Raw genomic sequence first — 21,648 nt, 5'->3', positions numbered from 1 at the left:
TCTTATGGCACTGACACCTACCTGCTGCATTTTACCACTGATATCATGCCTGTGGCCCCGCCCTCCGCTAGGCTGAAGGCACGATGAGCCTTAGTCTTAGCTTTTCTCTCCAGTGCTGCAGTGCCTGGAATATGGTTGGAACACAACCATCAGACAAGAAATTATATTGTTCTTCCTTCCCAACGAGTCACTACCAAGAATATGTGAATACGTATCAGCAGCAATACAATGTCAAGACCAACGAAATAAGCAAATAACTCCCAGTACCTTGGTCCTGCCTTACTGAGAGTTAACAGGGATACTTCCCCATGCAATAGGCAGGATCTTCTAAAGTCTGAGCCTATGTGTCATTCATCACATCAGACTATGGGAATACAAGACGAGGTTTTCCTCTGAAATACAAATAGCTACCTTAGTAATGTCTTTCTTCAGAGTTTCTAAGCCATCTTGGGAGAACGATCTCCTCCTCTGTTCCAAGGCTGGCGGCTTCACTTTAGATGGAGACACTAAGACTGCCCCACCTGGAAAATCCCATGGAAACCACATGTCAATCACACTGAGCTACATTCTAAAAGGGCAGACGACGGGTTGCAGGGTTTGACCATTACCAACAGCTGGCGTCGTGAGATCATGGTGAGTCCGCTGGATACCGAGTTCTCTCAGCCTTGGTGTGGGAAGCCTGCCTCCATTCCCTGAGGAAACAGAAGATGTCTCTGACCTAAAGAGTGAGACAATCTATTAGGAAGCCTTTCTTCCAGAAAATACGATCAAAGCTGCATCGTCACTGTTATGTAACACAGTAATAAAAACATAAACTAAAAGATCTCTACTTTTGTTTCTGAAAAAAAAAAAAAATCAGCACCCAAGTTCCCCATTACTTACATCCATGAATGAACAAAGGGTTTGGCTACAAAGTGGACCATGAACAAAGACAAAGAACCACTCCCCCAAAGCTGTCTGTTCATGTTACCACCATTATTGGCTACTTTCAGAAACTACTTCAGAAATATTACGAGAGTGGCCTTTCTCTCTTGACATTAATGAATTATTAATGAATCCCAGTTTCCCCCAGGAAGAATGACGTCATTCTTCCTGACATGCTACAAATTTGGCCAATCCTCACCATAGGATGTGTGAGAACTCTCTGATTCCCCCTTGCTAAGCACAGTGTTTCAGTGCTCTATCGCACTCAGTGTGACTCAAGGGTCTGAGGGTCAAATCCCAGCACATACTGTGTGGCAGCACCTACGACACTGCTCTTTGTTAGTCACAGAGCTGCCAGTGACAACAAGCACATACTAGAATGTCCTACATGCGGAGGAACTTAGGCCTCACCCTTCTTTCGGTCTGTCTGCCTTAGGTGTCTGTGTGTCCAGTTTCTCCAGCTCTCCCACACTCGTCTGCTTGCCCTTTCCTCTCTCCTCTCTCCCATCCTCCTCCGCTCTGGGCTCCTCCTGGGCGTCTTCCTTAGTGCTCTCTGCAGCATCCCAGGCCAGCTTCCTCCTGACTGAGACGGCCTCTGGCAGCTCCAGTCTCTTTGAGGTGTCTTTCAGGGGCTGCTCTCCAGAGGCAACTTTTTTTTCTTCTAGTTTGGTAGGAGGGTGTTTCTGGGGGGTCCGGTGGCTTGTCAGATCTCTGCATTTCAAAAGAAGTTTTATTGTAAATCTGCACTTGCGTGTCTTAGTTTCTACTCGGTCAGTGAGTGGGTGACTTTCTGTCTCTTCGTTTCCATACTGAGGGCCTTGTCTGGGTACTGAAGTTATTGTGCAATACAGTAAGGGAAAGCTATGCCTGAGTGTCCACTAAAATTCCAAAAAGTAAGACAGTTACCGACTTTCACACACTTACGCTTGCACTTCTGGTGACAAAAGGATGGTTACCCTCAAAATGAAAAGGACTGACTCCAACTAGGCTCGTTTATCATAACTAAACTCATATTCATGCACAAAGTATGCAGATTCAAATTTTTATATTTTAGATTCATCTTTCTAAAATATTATTAAAGAATATTTTGTGAACTTTTAAAGCAAGATCACATAATAGAATTTATAAATGAATTTGGTGTATGGGACTACATGAGAATGCTCTATTTTATTAGCTACAAATCAATGTAAAATTTCCCTTACAAACAGTTAAATTGTGTTCAGTTTAAAATTTAAAACAGCAGAGAATTCTCTACAACTAGAGGCCCAGTTCCACATGAGCCACAAAATTCATTAATGAATGATAATGGATATATACCACTAGCTTATATTCTCATAAGTTTTCATGGTTGCTTTTAACTTCTTAAAGTCTTTCTATATCTATCTTATGGTTATTCTAGTTCTGTTGTTACAAAGAATATTGCAAAAGTTAGCCACCCAGAGTTTTGTATTATTCGTACAGAAACACAAAGAGCAAGTATAATATAGCTATATTTACCACAGAGAATAAATTTTAAATAATGAAATAAAAGACCCATTTGGCTAGACAGCAGGTTGTGAGCTAGGTGGTCCATTTTCCTCCATTATCTTGTGATGCACACAAGCTACCATACACTCTTCTCACTTTCCACAGAGAACATCTCACCTAGCAAGGTCCAGTGCTCGGATGTTGCTGCTAACGGTCCCTTCCGAGCTTGTGATGGAGGACACATCCCAGCAGCAGTTGCTGTCAGACATAATCTGGTTCAGATGGTCCCGAGAAAAATGTGTTCCCTGAACTCGCTTCCTGTAAGACTCGGCCTTTTCTCGGAGCTCCTTAACCTATGCAAAAGAGTTCAGATGTCTTCCATTACAGCCAAGGCTCTCTTACAAACATCACCAAGTACATAAGAAAGGCAAAGCACAAGTGCAGCCACGGTCCAATGGGAAAGGCAGGCAACATAACAGCCACGCACACTCATCAGACTATGCATGTCAGCAGAAGTTAAAACAATTAAGCAGAAGCATAATGCAGCTATTTTATTCTGGACTACTAGGCAAGGAGACATTTGTAGTAGCTAAGAAAAATATTGACAAATACTTTTTTTACTCCAACTGAAATTATACAAGTATTCTATGCATTATTATAGTTTTTAAGAACTCAAAAGCAACCAACCTCTGCATACCACATGGCATTTACAGAACCCTAGGGGAGGAATACAGAGACATACTTAATGACAGGTTAGTGCCATAAATGAGGATTAATGGGAGTCAATGAGATGCTGTGCCTTACTAGCCTTCCTTCTAAATACATGCCAACTTGTCAATACAATTCAGTTCCTTGTATCCTTAGTAATACTTAACTCAGGGACCAAGACATCTTAATACTGCTCAAGGATCAGCCACACTCCTGCTAGGCTGTGGTGCTGGTGATAGGTAATCGATTGCCATCCCTCACTCCCCATCTCTGGCTTGTGATGGTGCAGCTGATAGGTAACTGATTGCTATTCCTCATTCCCCATCTCTGGAAGAGTGGTTACATTCCAGTAACTCCTAGTCTAGCTTAATCCCCCAGCTTTCTGCCAACTTCTCCTATTACAGAAGACCCCACTAACAATTGTGAGATTCTTCTCCAAATCCCTGTTTCTCTTGAAGTCATCAAAACCTCAACTTAAAAAAGAAACAAAAACACACTGAGTATACAATTGAAAATAAATCCCTACCAAATAATGGTGATATATTCAACAAGATAATAAGTTTTTTTTTTAAATCATGAGGAACTATCAAATACTTTGAATTCTCTAATTTGCAAATAATGTACTTTCATATGAAAGGAACCCAACTACCATTTGAAACCTTTTTATTTTGTACGTGACACTGCCACCTGCTGACTTCTCTAAATGCACCTCTACAGTGCCAAAGGGAGGGGGGAGCTGATGTGTTAAAATTCTGCTTTAAAAATGTTATTATATTTAGCCACTTTTGTTGCTATTAATAACTCTATATTTTTAAAAACAGAGTTCCCACACTTTTGTAAAACCTTTTATCCCTTGACTACTTTAGGTATAACTGTTAATAGTTTACCTTCACAGGGAGAGAAAATGTTTTATGTATTACCATCGGGGCCTCAGTCTTTAGCAGCAGTAGTATGTGCAAGCGCACTGAAGCACTGAGCTATACCTGTCCAGAGAGCAGACTGAGCAGCAGAGGGAAACGACCACCAGAGCTACAAAACTCACACTCAAGGGCTTACAAGACAAAGGAGGCCAGCCTGTATGTAAATTACCACCCAACATTGGCACAACCTGTGCCCTAGCAGAAAAATGAGGCCATGAACTGAAGGGCAAGTTCTAAGGGCTCCTATCAACACAGCCTTCAGTGCTGAGCAGTAGGAAGACCAGTCAAGGAGGTTGTGTCCTGCTCACATGGGAGCTCCAAGGGAGAAGAGCCCTCTGTACACAGCCATTTAGAAAGGATGGAGCACAGGCACTTTCCGTATGCCTACTCAGTTCTATTTATTAATCACTTAATGAATGCCAATGCTTTCACAAGTCTTCATCAGCCATCCTTCCTAAAAATGCTAACATTCAGTTTTATATTTAAGTGTCTACAATCCTAAACCAAGGTGGAAACTGAAGAAGCTGATGTCTCACAAAGTAAGGTCCCCTAAGGGCAAAAGGGGAAATCTGAGTGTAGATTCCAGAAATGGTCCCTAGGGCCAGTGACCAGACTACTATAAAGTATAAAAATGCATTATTCCTAACAATGTCACCCAATGATGGGATATTTTATAAGCTGTGGGTAGAAAGATGACTCAGAGGCTAAAAGCATTTGCTGCTCCTATATTGTACCAGTTCAGCTCTCAGCACCCACATTAAATGGCTTACAGCCACCTATAACTCCAGTTCCTGGGGATACAATGCCCTCTTCTGGCCTCCATGGGCACAGGCACAGACACATGCACACACATGCAAACATACACACACAATCTAAACACTATAAGTAGAATGTTTTCATTACTGAATTATTTTTCCTAATTTGAACTAAATCATTTAAAATTTATGTGCAGAAAACTCAAATTCAGAAAACATAAAGAATGAATGAGGAGCAATATTACACTTGGTTCTTACAACATCTGTCAGATTATAGGGTGTATCTTAAATGCAGTTCTTATCTAGAATCAAAGTCCTAGCTGTCCTCAAAAGTCACATCAAGTCTGGCAGTGGTGGTGCATGCCTTAAATCCCCAGCATTTGGGAGGCAGAGGAAGACAGATTTCTGAGTTCAAGGCCAGCCTGGTATACAGAGTGAGTTCCAGGACAGCCAGGGCTGCACAGAGAAACCCTGTCTCGAAAAAAAAAAAAAAAAAAAAAAGTCACATCAATAACCAAGCCAAAAAGACATACATGCTGGCGAGTTGTCATGACACATGCCAGCAAGCCATTGTAATACATGCCTGTAAAACCTGCATGGGAGAGACTGAGGCAGGAGGACTGCTGGGTTATGAGGTCAAGGTCAGACCCTTTTCAAAAACCAAAAGCAAATTAACTTAAAACATATTCTGTTATGAAAGGCAGTCTTTTACGAACATTATAAAGCAGTAGTGTAACTGAAATGATGTTGGATGTGGGATACACAGCCACATTCAAAACCAGCTCACAGGGGATGTCTATCCCATGAGTAAGTACGTGGGACTTAAGATAGAACGCCCGTAGTTTTGCTAAAAAAAGGGTTCCCAAAGTGTAGCATGTAGACAATTTAAAAGGAAACAAAGTTAGTATCTGAACTATGAGCCACAAAGTGTGTGTTAGGACTGTGGCTGGAAAGATGGCTCAGTGGGTTAAAGTGCTTGCCCACCTACCCCCTGTATAATTCCAGCACTGGAAGGTAAAGGAGAGTCCTGAGATCTCAGTAGCCAGCCACACAGCCTATCAGTGAGCTCTGAGTTCAGTGAGACATGCTGTCACACCAAGTAAGGTGGCAAGCAACACCAACCTGTGGCTTCCACATGCACAGCCACGTATGCACACTGCATACACCACCACACATAGCGTACACACACTGCATACACCACCACACATAGCATACACACCAAAAAATGCTGGGGGCAGGGAGGAGATGACAAAATACTTGATATTCAGGTCACTCATTATTAGCCACACACCACAAACAACAATCCAGGAAAACAAAGTCTAGTATTTAGTCAAAACATGGCCCCTATTAAATGTCTGTAACTTGATTAATAAGAACTGATCACTGGCTTCTTAGAGAATTGATATGTTCTTCTATTAAAGTTTTAGTTTTAGTTTTTTGATAAAAGGCTAAGGCAAACTTCACCCTAATTTATAAAACTATAACTTCCAGTAACAATGTGTACATCTCTGTGAGGGTTACAGCTCACAGAGGTAGCCAAGCATAAGCTAGCACATCAGGTAAGCTGAGAGGTGGCCTTTACACTAGAGCACAACACTCTCTGCCCTGGAGCAATAAGGATTTCACCTGACTTCAACGTCTCCAGCCCTCCAAATGCACTAAATGTTGAGGCCTAAACACCAACTCACCTCAGTCTCAAGAAACCACACACTGGCCAAGAGTCTTTCCATCCTACTTTCTCAGACCTCAATTCCTGTCCACTGGCCCTCATCAGCCACATGGGTCTATGTTCCTGTTTTCTTCTGCTCTGTCCAATCCCTCAGAAATAATCTCTTTGCCAACACCTAGAATGCTAATCAATTGTGCGAGAGCTTAGGGGATTCAGTCCTTTTTCCATCATGACTGCTTGTGATACTCAAAATTTTTATTTGATTTTACCAGATTGAATAGACTAATGCCCAGATGAATAGGAGCTGTTCCTGTCCAGGCAGCCTGAGCTAGGCCAGCTGCTCCTGTCCGGTCAGCCTGAGCTAGGCTTGGGTAGACAGCTCTGAAAGTAGCTGCAGTGGAAAGCAGAGTTCTGAGGAGGGCATGGCAGGCCACTTGTCTGGGAAGGGCCAGCTCAAGGAACCAGCAGATCAAAAAGGTCAGATCCAATCTATCCTCTTTGGACAGATAGACAGAAAAGAATGTCTATTATTATACAACCCAACCAAAAAAATGTTTTAATTTAGCTTGTGCACATGAGAAAGGTTGAAAGTGTCGAGATACAGTTTTAAGACAGAAATTATACAGTAATGTAAACTTTCTACCATTTCTCCTTTGACTAGAAGCCCCACTTCTCAGCACGAGGATAAAACTACCCTCTCCTCTGCTCATCTTTAGATCCCCAGCTTCTCCCTACATCAGGACACCCTGAGAGTAGAGCTTGAACCTCAGGCTGCACACACCCTCTCCTACATGCTGCAGGGGTGCAAACGGTAGCAGTCTTCTGGCACCTTCACTGATAGAAAGGACCTTCAGTTCAAAGACAGAGGTCTCAATGGCATGAGAACCCAAGCAGTAAGGCTACCACCTAGTAAACTGAACTCATTAGAACTATCAGAGAGTTCATGGCTATAAAAAAAAATGGCTTTAATAATCAATGTCACTCTCCACAGAGGTCACTGGTATAAAAACAGTACACACATGAGTAAGTTGACAAGTATGATTTTAAGATGGTGGGTTTTGCAGTGCTATTACTGTATCATCCACCTTTACACTGTGAATGAAACTCACAGGACAATGGTTGCCTCAGCCGGAAGAGTATGTGAAAACAGACTCACCTGGTTTGACAGGTTCTCCTTCACATGGGTCCAAGCTCCAGCTTTATAGAAATACTGGGCTGGGCTCAGAAACTTTGCTCTATATTCAGAATTCACCTTTCTAAGGGAGACAGAACGCAAGTAAGTATTTTAGCATGCTGACCACCCAAACATGACCATTTCCTGATGAGACACTTACCCGAGTCGTTGGTGTCTCCACGGAGCAGGCTTCTTTACAGGCTGGTCTGAGTCTTCCGACACCATGTCTACTTCTAAGTCTAAAGGCTCGGCTGCCTTATTGTATTGAAATGGAAATAATTTGAGGATTTATGCTTAGAGATGTCAGACATTAGAGTAAAGACAGACATGTTAGAGGTAGGCCTGGAGATTCTATTACATTTTTGCTTCTAGATGTTTAGCTACTAAAACAAGACAAAAAAAAAAACAAAAAAACAAAATCAACAAGTTTTGAAAACAAAACTTGTTGAGTTTAGATCCCTGATTTTATGGGTTTTTTTAAAGATGAATTTAAAGATTAACAAACACCATCAAAATATTAAACAAACTATGCTACTGCATACTGAGCAGAGATTTTGAATTAGCCCTTAAATTTATATTCAAGTGTTACAGTAATTAAAGTTTTGCTAATTAGTACATTGTTATATAAAATAACACTCTCCACAAGAATGTCATAGGCCAAAAAAAGTGTTATATGTGTCCCATGTGTGCATGTGTGTGTATGTACATGTGTGCACGAGCTCATGTGTGTGTGCGTGCATGTGTGTGAGCATTCACACACATGCACGCACACACACACACAGGTATATAATCTGACTTTTAGTCATATACTTTCTACACTCTGCAATGATTCTAGCCTAATGTCATAACTTAGAATACCTGTAAATTCACATACAAACCCAGGTGCTTATTTCCACTGTAGTAAATGATATGAATTATACAAACTATAACTTAGCATAACAGAAAATTTCCCTTAAGCTAAGTGCGTGCTCTGTTTAATGGCTACTATTTTAGAACACACATCTCCACCATTCCTGTGGCCCTGTAGCTCACACTACTGCAAGCCCAATCGTCTGACATTAGACTTGGGAGACTTACCTGCTGCACTGCTAAGTACGGTCATGCTGCATTCATTTTAGTTATCTATGTACCTGTCTCCCAGCAGCCTAAGTGCTGCTGAGCCTTGCCATGTCTGCATCCTGTACTCTCAGTACCTACGTGGGACCTGGCTCCACGTAAAGAGTCAGTGAACACCTGGCATTTACTGAACAAATGAATTAATGCTAGAAAAAGAGAGAGCTTCGGGTAGTAACAAGGAAAGACATGAAGAGTCTGAAACCCCTGGTAGGAGGTCAGAGCTGGTGGATACCTTCTTTTCTGGAGTCAACATCTCAAAACTGCTGTCTCCTTTCAAATACTCTCTTGACTTTGGTTCCTTCACTGGAGTTAAACCCTTGAAATTTCGCTTGTATTCGGTTTCATGGATGAATGTATTGCCTTGAAATTGTGGAATAACTTGGCTTTTATTACGGAAAACCTTAAAACAAGCAAAAAACGGTTGGTTATTAAATAATACAGAACTTAGGTGTTTAATTGATCTTTTTTAGTGTGTGTGTGTGTGTGTGTGTACTATGACTTATGTATAAAGGTCAGAGGATAACTCAAGAGTCTGTTCTTCCACCATGTGGGCTCTAGGGATCAAATTTAGGTTATCATGATTGGCACCATTAAGCTATTTCATAGGTCCTCAGTATGTTCTTAAAATTCAGCTTTCGTATATAGTATGTCTTTTATGTTTTTATTTATTTATTTATTGGATATTTTCTTTATTTACATTTCAATTATTTTCCCCTTTCCAGGTCTCCTCTTCGGAAACCCCCTATCGCACCCCCTTCCCCTTGCCTCTATGAGGGTGCTCCCCCCCCCCCACTCCCATCTTCCCACCCTGGTAGTCCCCTACACTGGGGCACTGAACACCCTTGGGCCCAAGGGCTGTTCCAACAAAAACCCATAAAAAGTTGAATTATAGTACATAAAAAGGCAAAGTTGTATAACTGCAATTTGATTTCACATGTGTCATTAGTAACCAATGGCCAAATTTCTATACTTGTTACTATGTTTTGAACAAACAGTCAAATCATGATCAAACTATTACATAAGCAAAACTACCCCATACTCCTTATCTGATTTCTCCTTCCCAGAGTTCCTCCACCTCCTCCCACCAGTTTAGTAATAAGATAAATGAAATAAGCATAATACAAACAGACATTAGTTTTATTAAAGCAACTGTTGTCAGCTCTACGAATTAACTTTTTCCTTGTCTGAATTTCCCTTTTTCTGAAAGAACCTAAGATGATGCCTGATACATTCAAGCTGGGATTTTTTTTTCTTGCTCCTTACTTGCTTATATTTACCATTTTCACTGAAGCAAGAGAGAACACCCAAGATTTACTATATTTCTTTTTTAAATGTTTTCTTTCATCCATAATATTCAATATGGTTCCCCATAATATTCAATATGGTTCCCATGTGTTGATATTGTACCACTGCTGATGGTGAAGTCACAAAGAAAAGGGAGGGTGCCAGGTAAGACATTCATGACCCCTGCTGTGCCACACTGACTAGCACAGACCCAATCCAATCCATACATCTTCTGGGGGACAACACAACCTCAAGGGCTTTCCAACCAAAACTAGTCCAACTCCTTTAAATATTACTATGACAACCTTACCAGAAAAGGCACCCGATTAAAAGCGGAAGGCTCTTTAGAGGAGCACTGAAAGCTTGTCAGCAAGCTCTTCCACAACTTCAAAGCAGACATGCTTTGAACATACAAAGAGCATTTGCCCACAAAGCGGCCCTCTGAACGCCTCACTAGTGAAGCAATGGGCTCACGACTGGGAAGGCAAGTAGTTTATTCTACACTGTGCTTCTGGTCCTATGAAAGAAACATTTCTGCCAAATGCGTTCACTGGCATGTAAATTTTGTCAAGCAGGCTTTGATCTGAATTAGCTCTAGCTGACAGGTCCAATGTGCTACAAAAACAAAGCACGATTTCCAAGCAAGACAGGACTATGTTTAGGAGCACTTAGAACCTAAGAACACTTGTGAGCAGGAAGCAGAGGCACTGCCCATACTTAGTAGGTCACAGAAAGAGGATACATCATTTTGCATTACGCCTCACATGACCCTAAAGCCTATTTTGATAACAAGTAAACAAAGCTTCCACAACTGACATGGTCAGTGGAGTGTCCGCTCAAGCTTTCAGACACTATTGCCCTGCTGCATCTAAATCTTCCTGTTAGATTTTAGGTACAGATTATACAAGGAACATTCAAGTACAGGCAAAATGAACTGAGGGCATATAAAGGAATATGTAGACTTATTTAAAAAGAAATCAGGAAAAAGATGAATCTGCCATGGGCTTCTGAAGACTGAAAGAGTAGTCCAAACACAAGGAAGAATTCAGTCTAAGAGCACCCAGAGGGCAGCACTCAGCAGAGGATATTATTAGCAAGGTAATAAAATACTAAAGTTGCACAAAATATATTGAAATTTGTCTCACAAATTAGTCCAGTATGCCTTTTGAATTTTTGCAAATAAAAACTTAATTACTGTCATTATTTAACTGACTCAAGGGGACAATTATATGCAGTGCTACTTTCAATATATAAATATCCAAAGCAGTTAGTCTTTCTTAAAAAATAGACATCATGCAAAAATGTTAATCAAATAAACAATTTAGAATATAACCAATTTGATGATTAAGAAGATAGTGAGGTAAAAAGATCCTCTGGCATGTGACCTTACCACTCCCCCACATTGTCACCGCCCCGCCTCCACTTCGTGGACCTGGCAATACTGGTCATCAGTAGCACAGGACAGTGTAGCATTACTACTGTAAATCATAAGGGACAGTGAGAGCCAAGCAAAACTCGCACCATCTTCCAGAACTCAGAACTAGGCCTAGGTCAGCACCGACTCTTTCCACTTAGGCCTCGGTCAGCACCGACTCTTTCCACTTAGGCCTCGGTCAGCACCGACTCTTTCCACTTAGGCCTCGGTCAGCACAGACTCTTTCCACTTAGGCCTCGGTCAGCACAGACTCTTTCCACTTAGGCCTCGGTCAGCACAGACTCTTTCCACTTAGCCTACACTGACAAGTCAGTCAGTGTTACTAAGTCAGGTGAAAACACTCAGAAACACATCTTTTAAGCTACCTGATTGGTTGCAAACACTGGAGCAGTTTCTTTACAGGTCTTCCAAACAAACTGCCTTTGGTATTCAGAATTTCTCAAGGTATTATTCGAGGGAGGAACGGCCAATCCAGCTTTCTTACGAAGATGCCTATCCAACTGTTGGGGGAAAAACCCACTTAAAGCTATTAAAATTCGCTACACAAACCCTTTTTAAGTCTAAATTGTGCTATAAAGCATGCAACATGAACTTTATCCCTTTAAGTTTTAGGTGTACCTTACAGTTTTGCTAACGATATTCATACAGTAGTATGGCAAACTTTTAACTTTTAAATAATCACTTTTAAAGTGTCTAAATAGTTAAAATTCCTTTCTTATTAATAGCAGCCTGCTATTAATCTCAAAAAAAAATAGAATAAGCCATTGCTCAGTTCTTTTCTACCAATCATTCACAAGTAAATCTAGTATCAAAACTAAACAAATGAATCAATCATAGCGCCTTGCCCTACCCACACACCTCTGTGGACACCCTTCCCTCTGCCCACCAATCTCACACATCACCTTCCATGGACCCCTGCATGACCTGGCTTTCTCAACAAGTCACAGATTCTCCTCCAGCACTCCTGGGTGGCTCCAGGCTTCCAGTCAGTGGCTGAAGTAAATGAGGGAAAGGGCAAGTGCGTGGGGAACGAACTGTGGGAGGCAGTGAGATTTCCCACACACGCCCATGTCTCTGCTTATGTGCTTTTTGGGGACCTGCTGCAAGCCAGCTGTGACATAAGAGGACAGAACGGCAAAATCTTTGAGAGGCAGCCAGAGCTCTCTTCCTTTTGCCTCCTGTCAGCTGAGATAATGTTTGCTTTCTTGCTGATACAATAGAAAAGTCAAACAAGGATAGGTAAAGTCAGCTGAGTTCCCAGCCAGAGGGACGGCCTACTGCCCTTCTGCCTCAGCGTGACCTCGTCCTGGGGACTCAGCTGCTAGTCTCTGATGAATAAAATCCAGAGGCAGACTGCCCATGTAGGGATGGTACATCTTAGTACACTCAGTACAAAACAGCAACCATTAAGAACAGAGCCCTTCTCAGTAACTTCCAGCAGCCTCCTGGTGTCTATACCAGAGACACAAGACAAGAGAAGAACAAATTTAAAAAACCTAAATATACTTTTGAAAAGAAACATGGCGGCTCTTCCTACCCTGGGATCTATGCTCTTGGGAAGAGGTTTGGTAGAAGGTCTCAGCTCCACATCTGCGTTAACTAGAGCATGGTTTCCCGTTACATCCTGGTGCTTTTCCACAGTGTCTGAAGCCCCTTCAGCTCTGGAGTCTGCAGAATGAGATCGAGTTCTCTTGGGAACCCTGGAAGCCTCTAGTGAGAGAGCTGTATCTTGGTTGGCATCTTCTCTTTGCTCTGCCTCTTGTGGTTTTGGAGTTTGAATGGTCTGGGGTTCTGGTGGGGCAAGCGCATCTTTTTCTCTAACAGTTCCATTCCACTCCAGGTATTTTGAAATCTGAGGGTCATGGTAGGGAACTCTTCTTTTTGAAATAAAACTTGGTTCTTTCGTGATCCCTACAAAACATATAACATGAAAGTAGCTACTACCAAAGCTCACAGTCAAGAAGAGCTTTTAACAAAACCTGTGGAGAGAGATGGAGTTTAAAATTCAGTTGAGAAAGCAAGATGGCGCTTGCCACCAAGTCTGACAACCTGAGTTCAGTCCTTAATAACCCAATGGTAGAAAGGAAAATCAAATCCTACAAGTTGTTCTGTGACTTCTACACATATCCTGTGGTGTACACATACATGCATGCATGCACACACACACACACACACACACACACACACACACACACACACTCCTCCAAATTGTAGTACTTTTAAAACCTAACAAGGTATAGTTTTCAATATCAAATTATTTTGCTTTAAAGAATTACTAAAATTGAACTCTGAGGTCAGTGTCCAAGTTGTTCTCATACAAGTCACAAGGGCCACAAGGTGCGAGACCCGGCATGACAGGAAGTATGTACTCCCTTGGTTTCTGGTTACTTTCCTGTGCTACTTAGCAGAACAATAAGCCCTGGTCTGTTCACATTTGGAATTTTTCCCAAAGCTTCTCTTATGCAGAACAGACCAGGATGAAAGGGGATGAGATGTCACCATGCTAGACCTCAGTTCTCCTTCTGCCTTGGTTTCCTGAGAATTAAAAAGAATGACCCTTTTAACAAGAGCTAAGATACAATTTCTCTACATCTCTGTCCAGGAGGCAAATATACAGAACCTCAGTCTTCTGCGGAGATATGTGGGCTGAGCGAACGCCCTAGTTTAGGCTATTCTTTAAATAGAAAAAGACCTGGTCCAGCACAGGAAGAGTAAGACCGCTGAAGGGAAGAGAAGGCACAGAAAAGCTGACATGAGGTAAAGTCATACTCCCAAGCCTCTCTCTGAGTTCTTTCTGCCATTGAAGCAAGGGTCCCACGCTCATGGGCTTCCCAGACTAGTAGACTTCAATGGACAGGCACGCAGAGACATCCTAGGGGTGGGGTGAGCAGAAACAGTGTTTCTGAATTCCATGTGTGCTCTTGCTTGATGCTTTTCTGTCATCTAGGTTTCCATATGCTACAGCTTACATGGTCCTGCTTCCACTTCACAAAAAACAGGCACGTATCTCAAGCAACCTCACGCTACCAGTGTTAGATCATGATGACACAGTATAAGAACTCAGGGCTAGGGAGACAATTAGACAAGAAAGCACAAGTGTTCTAAGGGACACTGTCACAGGAAAGCAAAGGCACAGACTAGAAATAATAAAGGAGTGGAGGCCAATTGCATGCTTGTCCATCCACTCACAAAGTTCAGGGTGGAGAGCGAGCATGGGAACTGAACTTTAATTCAAGCCATAAAGTCAGACTTTTCTCACAAAAAGCCAAGCTAAGTTGGCAAGCCCATTTGCTGTTGAGACGACTTTGCAAATTATACAATGAACACTTTCTTTAAACTGAATGAGCTGAGGTGGCAGCTCAAAAGTTTGAACAGATGATATTTAAGACATATACACACTCTACCGAAATCTATATCCTTTGAAACTACTTGTAAAAGCTTAGAGAAAAAAACAAAACTAAACTAAAGATCAATTTGAAAGTGGGAGGAGGGTTAACAAGATTTTCCTAACATTGTGGGGAACACAGGGGAGCAAACCCAGTGCCTATGTTAGATGCATGCTTTGCCTCTGAACTCCACGTGGCTACCCTCTCCATTCTCTGTTAATTCTTATCTTAAGTGCCGGAGTGTTTGGCCTGCCTGTGTGTGTGTGTGTGTGTGTGTGTGTGTGTGTGTGTGCGTGTGTGTGCATGCCACATACATGACTCGTACCCTCAGGGGCCAGAAGAGAAAGTTAGATTCCCCTGGGTATAGTTACATAGAGTTGTGAGCTGCCATATGGGTGCCAGAAACTAACCCTGGGTCCTCTGCAAGAGTACCACTGCTCTTAACTAGAGCCATTCTCTGAAGCCCCTCTAAGTTAATACAGGACGCATGAAGACAAAAGAAAATGGGACCATTGTTGTAGACTTAACACAGGGCTGGGATTTTGGGTAACGAGCAAAATCAACGAGAAAGACTCTCCAGTCAGTGGGCTCTCTGTCCTCCCAGCTCCAGCAAATGCCCCTGGTAGTGGGGGTGCATTGCATTGCCAGAATGGCCAGCCAGTTCGAGGTAAGCCTGCTGCTCCTTGTTAACCTCCTCCCTCCACTACTGACCAGCCTGACATTCCTGTGTTATTCTTTGCGCTTATTGAAAATTCCTAGTAGCTTTCCTCCCCTACGCCATGACTTCCTTCACAATGTTCCACAATGGCTTCACTTGCCTGGGCTCCTCTCATACTGGCCCCTTGAATGCAGCTGGTCTCGGCTAAAATGCTGAAGGGCAATTAATCAGGTTGACCAGTTGTCTGGTGTCCAGTCATAGCTTTCAGTGAGGTGGTTATACCTGAACAGTTTATCTTGTATTCTGGATCTAATGAATCCTCCAAAGTACAGAACTTATGAGCAGAGAGGTTTACTAGCATGTTGCCTGAGATCAGGAAACATCCTGTCTCTGAAGTCCAGCACTGGGCTAAGAATCTTTAAGCAGCAGAGGAGCCCTAGAGAGCTACCCACACTCCCTTCTGTTCTCCAAACCTGATGTAAACACATTCCTTATTTTACTATTGCCTTCCCAGACTCGTACCCTCACAGTAAGTCTTGTCTTTCCTTGGCTTCAAATGCCTTATATTTGAGGGGTTTATGCATCATTCTCACACATCACCCACAGGACACCAAGTACTGACCTACATACATAAAGCCCTTACCAAGAAATACCCCCTTCGACCCTGTGCAGTGCAGCTTCCTAAGGCCCACTTGGCAAGTTTGATTTGCTCAAAATTATAATCATTGTATATCTAAATTCAGATGTATTCATTAATTTAAAGTCTAGTTTTAGGGCTGCTAATATGATCAGCTGCCTTGTAAGCATGAAAACCTGAGTTCTGCCCACTGCAGAAGAGCTAAGTATGGCTGAACACCCTTATAATCTGAGCACTGTCGAGGTGGAGACGGGTGGACCCCTGGGGCTCTCTGGCCAGTCTAATTGGAGAGCTCCAGGGCAATGAGAGACCTTGTTTCAAAATGAAGTGGGTGGCCTTACTGAGGAGCAACACTCAGGACGGGTTCTCTGGCCTCTGCACTCAAATGCACACAGGTGTGTGTACCTGCATGCATACAAAAATAAAAATAAGTTAAAACTCAGTTTTACTAGGAAGTAAGATGTCTCAAAGCCGTGGTTTCCACTGACAAACAAGGAGAGAGAGGGCTACTCTCTGAGATCTTGTATGGTGAGGGAAACAGCAGATACAATAAAGTCAATCCACTCTTTTCAATGTGCTGTAGGAAGCCTCGGCCTGAGGGTTCCAATTCTCTGAGGTCAGGAGAAGAAGCTTATATAAGAGAAAGAACATGATCTCTGAACTCATGGCACTGACCAAAATGGACAAGTTCAAGTCACATCTCTGTTACCTATGTTTCCATTCTTCAAGACTTTGCAAGCCCTGATCCCCAAGCTTGCCCAGCTCCGTTTTCCAGTCCCAGCTCAAACAACTCCAAAAGAGCCTCTTCCAGAACAACCAATCTCAAGTGTTCCCCCTTCCGCTTTACTCTTCAACCTGTCTGTATCATGTTATTTTATATACAAGCTGAAACGCCTGATTCGCTAAGAATCTTTGGCTTTCTGTACCTAAGGGAGTCTGGGGTCACAGTATCACATCAATAAATATTTGCCAACTCTACATGATCTAGTCACCCAACACAGATGGATTTTAATTATTTTGTAAACATAACCCAAGGTTTACTCAAGTTATAATAGCTTTTGGTTTGCTCAACTTACCCGACTGATCCGATCTAAGTCCTGCCCATGAGTACTTTTGCCCCACTGAGGGATTATAGGACTCTGACAAATAGGACTTTTTCCACAGGAAATTTCTCTGGTATTCACTCAGCCCCTATAACGAAAAGTACAATTTGAGCACAGTATGATGAGTGTTTTTAAATCCTGCATCAGAAAGAAAAAAAAAACAAAAAACTCAACCTCTGAAGAGTGTTCTTGAAAGGCCCAAGAATGAGAATTAAGCCCCAGACAAGCTCCTTAATAACAGCTAATATTTACCCAGCCCTGGGCTACTAAGTAGCCCCTTAATCCTCACAACCACCTGAGGCAGATGGAAGCAGGAGTCGCTCAATGAGGCTGCGCTATAACTGGTTCTCTGATTCCAAAGTGCAGTAACAAGCCTAAGTCCTCACCACTAGAGATTTATCCTAAATTCCCATCGAGTACATAATGTTATGGCTTACGCTTAGTTCCTTTTAATAAAAGGCAATTAGAGAAAGACGAGTTCCCTCCCACTCTGTCGACAAGCACTTTAGAATTAAGGGTAGGGGATTATAGGGACACTGTGGCCACCTGTTCCCATTGCGTGGAAAGGCGCTAGACACAGACAGCTATCTGGAACTGTTAACAAACCCTGAAGCAAACGTACAACCAGTAGGCAGGCTGCACACCCACCCACGCTCTCCTCTTACTGGGGCTCGTTTCCCGAGAGTTTAAAAGACCCGCGCACTTTAAAAGTTTTGCAGGAAAGGAGCTGAATGCTGTCGGCCGAGGAACCGCAGGTGTCCTACACCGACAGCAGCCTTCTGTCCCGCCGTCAAGGGCCCTCTTTCCATCTCCGCTCCTGGCGACCCGAGACTGACTCCGTCAGGCCCCCGTCGAACTCTCCTCTCCCCCACCCGCACCTCCGCGCTGGGCCACGGGCCGGAGCATCCTCCGCCCCGCACAGGCTTCGGCCAGGAGGCTCGGTACGGCACAGGCGCGTCACGCATCCGCCCCGCGGCGTCCCCGCCACCCGCCGCCGAGCCCCGGACCTCACCTTGAAGCGCACCGGCATGTCGCCCGGCGCTGCAGAACCTGCCCCGCCGACAGTTAACGGGGCTTGAGGGGGCGGGGCGACAACACTGGTTCCCTAGCAAGATCCCGGCCCCGGCGTCCCCGACGACGCGCCGGCGCACTTCGCGCCGCCCTCCCGCCCCGCCTCTCGGCCTTGCTCCGCCCATTTTGAGGCCTGAAGACCAATGGCAGCCCTTACCGTCATTACGATTAGACCAACCAGCACTCGTAAGGGCACAGTCCGCTCCCTAATGGCGGGAGGAGAGCTAACCAATGAGGATACGGGACCTGCGGTGGGCGGGGCCGGCGGGAGCTTTGTCTAGGCGGCTGCGGGCCTGGCTGCTGGCACTGCGGTCACCGTGCTGCGGCCTGGCTCGGCGTGAGCATGCCTTGGTTCCAGGTCCCTGACATCACAGAACGTGAAAGTGTGCCTGCCATTCCAGAATGCACGACAGAACCCAAAGTCCCTTTGTCCATAAAGGAAATTGTCCTAGAGTACCCGACTGAAAAGCAGTTGCTACCGACAGTAAACAGCATTACGCTAGCCTTGGGTCAAAAAGGATAGGTCCAAAAATACATACGACGTAGGCAGATTCAAATAAAGTTTATTAAGACCGCAAAGCCAACTCATCCTTTTTAAAAATAAAATTCCCTCTGTATACCAGGCTGGCCTTGAACTCAAAGATATCTACCTGGCTGTCTCCACTATGCTGGAATTAAAGGCATGCACCACCAATCCCAACACTGGGGAGGCAGAGCCAGGGAGATCTCTGCCTGGTATACAGAGTGAGTTCCAGGATAGGGCTACTCAGAAAAACCCAGTCTTGAAAGAATAAATAAAAATAAAATTCCATCTGACTTTTATAGGTTATTGCCCATCATGAATATTTCTTAACATTGCTATTGCTAAAAGTCCAGAAAGAAATTGCCCAGACACGCTTGAGAAGGAATGTACATCTATTTAGTCAATAACAGCATACTGTGTCCTGGACTCGATTTCCAAGTGAAGGGCATGAATGGAAAGTTTGAAGCAGTGTGGTCCCTGAGGGTAGAGATGATTAGAAGAGTCTCAGGGGAAATTTTCAGACTATGCCTTGAAAATTACAACTGCAAGAAGAGGAGGATAAGATGATCAAGGCAGACAGACGTCTGGAGAGAAGGCTGCCAGGGTTCTTCCAGGAATAATGAATTTACCAGTTACTTTTGTCATGTGTTAGGATGTTCGCATCAGCCCTTCAGACTTGCCTTGCTGGTTTCTAATTGACGTCTCTGATCTTCTTCATTATCACAGAGATACTTAAAAATGCATTTGAAGAAGCCACCTGATATCTAAAACAGAGAGAATATTAAATAAGTCTCTGTGCCGCCATGCATCCAGGAGGCCTTTCATTAATGTGAGGATGGAACCAAGCCCTGTGAATTAAGAATGGCACAGGCAAGACACAGTGGAACATGAAACAAAAGCCCTCTGCAGGAAGCCAGCCTGGACCTTACTGGATAGGAAAGACCCAGTTCTGATTGTACACAAAGCTTTGTCACCACACAACCTCAAGGGGAAGTAACCATGAAGATCGTAGCCTGTCTGCTTAAACAGGGACAACGACGATTGCGATAAAGCTCTGCTGGTTGGGGAATCAATGACAGGAAACACAAATGGCAGTTGGTAAGGATGACTTGGTGACACCCAGGTTTGCTTGGACACAAGGGAGAAATGTTTACCTTGTCACTGTTAAGCAAAAATCAACTCCCCACCACCACCACCACCACCACCCTCACCCCCCACCCCCAAGGAAATGATCAAGGATGTAGAATTAAAATAAATAAATAAAAGGTTTGAACACTGAATGAATTGTGTAGTCTGTGTGTTACCAACTCTTGCCTTTTCTACTACTACAAAACAAACAAAAACAAAACAAACAAACAAACAAAACCCACAAGGATGGGGTGGCTTCCCAAATCCCACATATGTTTTTTTTTCAGGACTCAATAGGAACTGCCTCACTGGTATTTACAGCTATGCACAGTATACCCAGCAGCAGGGCCGCTCTCTCCAATAGCTATACATCTACAGATGTCCTATTACTGCCTGTTACAACCACAGTAACTGAGTACCAAGTCTCCTCTAGACAAAGCTACTCATCAGCCTGGGGATATGTGACAGAGGACCCTCTTCTCTCTTTCTCTCTACTAAGCAAATGGTGAAGCATCTTAAGAGAGCTGTTTGGTTTGGTTTGGCTTTGGACTTTCTTATCTCCAAAGGTCTCAGAATGAAGTCCACTTGAAACTAATCCAGAAGGTGATCCCTCTTAAAATAGATGTCATGGTGTGCTTCTCCCTTCCCCTAGGAGCTTCTCACAATGGGACAAGGAAGGGTACCATACCTGCTTCCTGCTTCTCTATGCAAGATTCTGTTTCCCCTACAAGTAGAATTCCTATAACCCCAAACAAAAGCTATTCGACAATCCTTTTGACACATCAGTTCCTCCTCTACAAATTTATCTTATGGACAGACTCATACATATACGGAAAAAAAAATATTCACTTAAGATTGTTTAATGTTGACCTGATGGTGTGAGCACAGGAGAGCTGGTCAGCTCAGTGGTATGGGTTGACCAACTCAGTTAACATCCAGTCCCAGATCCAGGGTGCTGAGCTGGCCCACCCTAACATCCAACCTGTGTGCTGCTAGAGTGCTTGAAGGGGTAGGGCCTGCAGAACCAAAGCTACAGGATCTCCATGACTTGGGGCAACACCAGGATATCCGAGGAGTCCCAGGGAGGGTCCAGTATTATGGTATAGCAGAAGCCAGAGGCCTCAAGTCAGACCAATGACTCGTTGCAATGAACGTTTGCAAGTACAGAAGTGTGCACCGAAGGGTATCTACAGTGACATGCCCCAGTTTCTAAGGGGAGAATTGCTTTGTTTGTAGTGGGTTTGATTTTTATTTTTTATTTTGGGGGATGTCACAAGGGTGGAGGGCAGATATGGAAGGACTGGGAGATGGGTGGTATTGGGTTGCAAGATGTGAAATTCACAAAGAATCAATAAAAATTATGAAAAAAATAAACAATTGTTTGATGCATCCATCGTTGCTGATCACGAAAAGTGAGTTAAAACCCACCTAGGACGTTTACCTCTGAGCACAGTCTCTGTATTTCTGGAGAAAGGAAGGAAGAAGACTCAACATGCATGAGGGCATCAGCAGCCCGTGGCTAGGACTTCAGGAAACAGCGAAGGAGGGCAGGGTAGGAGGGAAAAAAAGAGAAAGCTCGGACATCAGCACCCATCGCTCTTTGCTTCCTGCATGTGACCAAGTGACCAGCTGCCTCGTGTTTCTACCCCCACGTCTTCCCATCCAGACAGATTACATCCCTTATTAAACT

At 43.5% G+C, this 21,648-nt stretch overlaps 1 protein-coding gene and 1 long non-coding RNA gene across 5 annotated transcripts in view; one reads left to right on the top strand and one right to left on the bottom strand.

The window, feature by feature from the left end:
• The window catches only part of Mdm1 (Mdm1 nuclear protein), a 28,118-nt gene extending 9,455 nt beyond the window's left edge, over nt 1-18,663 (bottom strand). Inside the window, exons 1-12 of one of the 4 annotated variants that reach the window (XM_031349584.1) lie at nt 18,465-18,663; nt 17,210-17,324; nt 12,990-13,363; nt 11,818-11,952; nt 8,966-9,133; nt 7,778-7,872; nt 7,600-7,699; nt 3,079-3,108; nt 2,569-2,744; nt 1,336-1,635; nt 609-718; nt 412-521 (exon numbers count right to left, since the gene is read on the bottom strand). In XM_031349584.1, the coding sequence (XP_031205444.1) occupies nt 412-521; nt 609-718; nt 1,336-1,635; nt 2,569-2,744; nt 3,079-3,108; nt 7,600-7,699; nt 7,778-7,872; nt 8,966-9,133; nt 11,818-11,952; nt 12,990-13,363; nt 17,210-17,324; nt 18,465-18,470 (1,719 nt within the window). In that variant the 5' untranslated portion in view covers nt 18,471-18,663. Of the gene's footprint in view, nt 1-411; nt 522-608; nt 719-1,335; nt 1,636-2,568; nt 2,745-3,078; nt 3,109-7,599; nt 7,700-7,777; nt 7,873-8,965; nt 9,134-11,817; nt 11,953-12,989; nt 13,364-17,209; nt 17,325-18,248; nt 18,407-18,464 lie in introns of those variants that run through there. The other 3 variants (XM_031349583.1, XM_031349585.1, XM_031349586.1) reach the window with 3 other exon arrangements.
• LOC116076033 lies at nt 18,379-20,110 on the top strand. Its single transcript, XR_004112787.1, has 2 exons — nt 18,379-18,493; nt 19,557-20,110. It is a non-coding gene; the product is annotated as an uncharacterized LOC116076033 (long non-coding RNA).
• Nucleotides 20,111-21,648: the final 1,538 nt, after the last annotated feature.

This window comes from Mastomys coucha, unplaced genomic scaffold (genome assembly GCF_008632895.1).
Source record: "Mastomys coucha isolate ucsf_1 unplaced genomic scaffold, UCSF_Mcou_1 pScaffold4, whole genome shotgun sequence".
In the NCBI taxonomy this organism is placed as follows: domain Eukaryota; kingdom Metazoa; phylum Chordata; class Mammalia; order Rodentia; family Muridae; genus Mastomys; species Mastomys coucha.
This window is presented reverse-complemented; position numbering and strand designations above follow the sequence as displayed.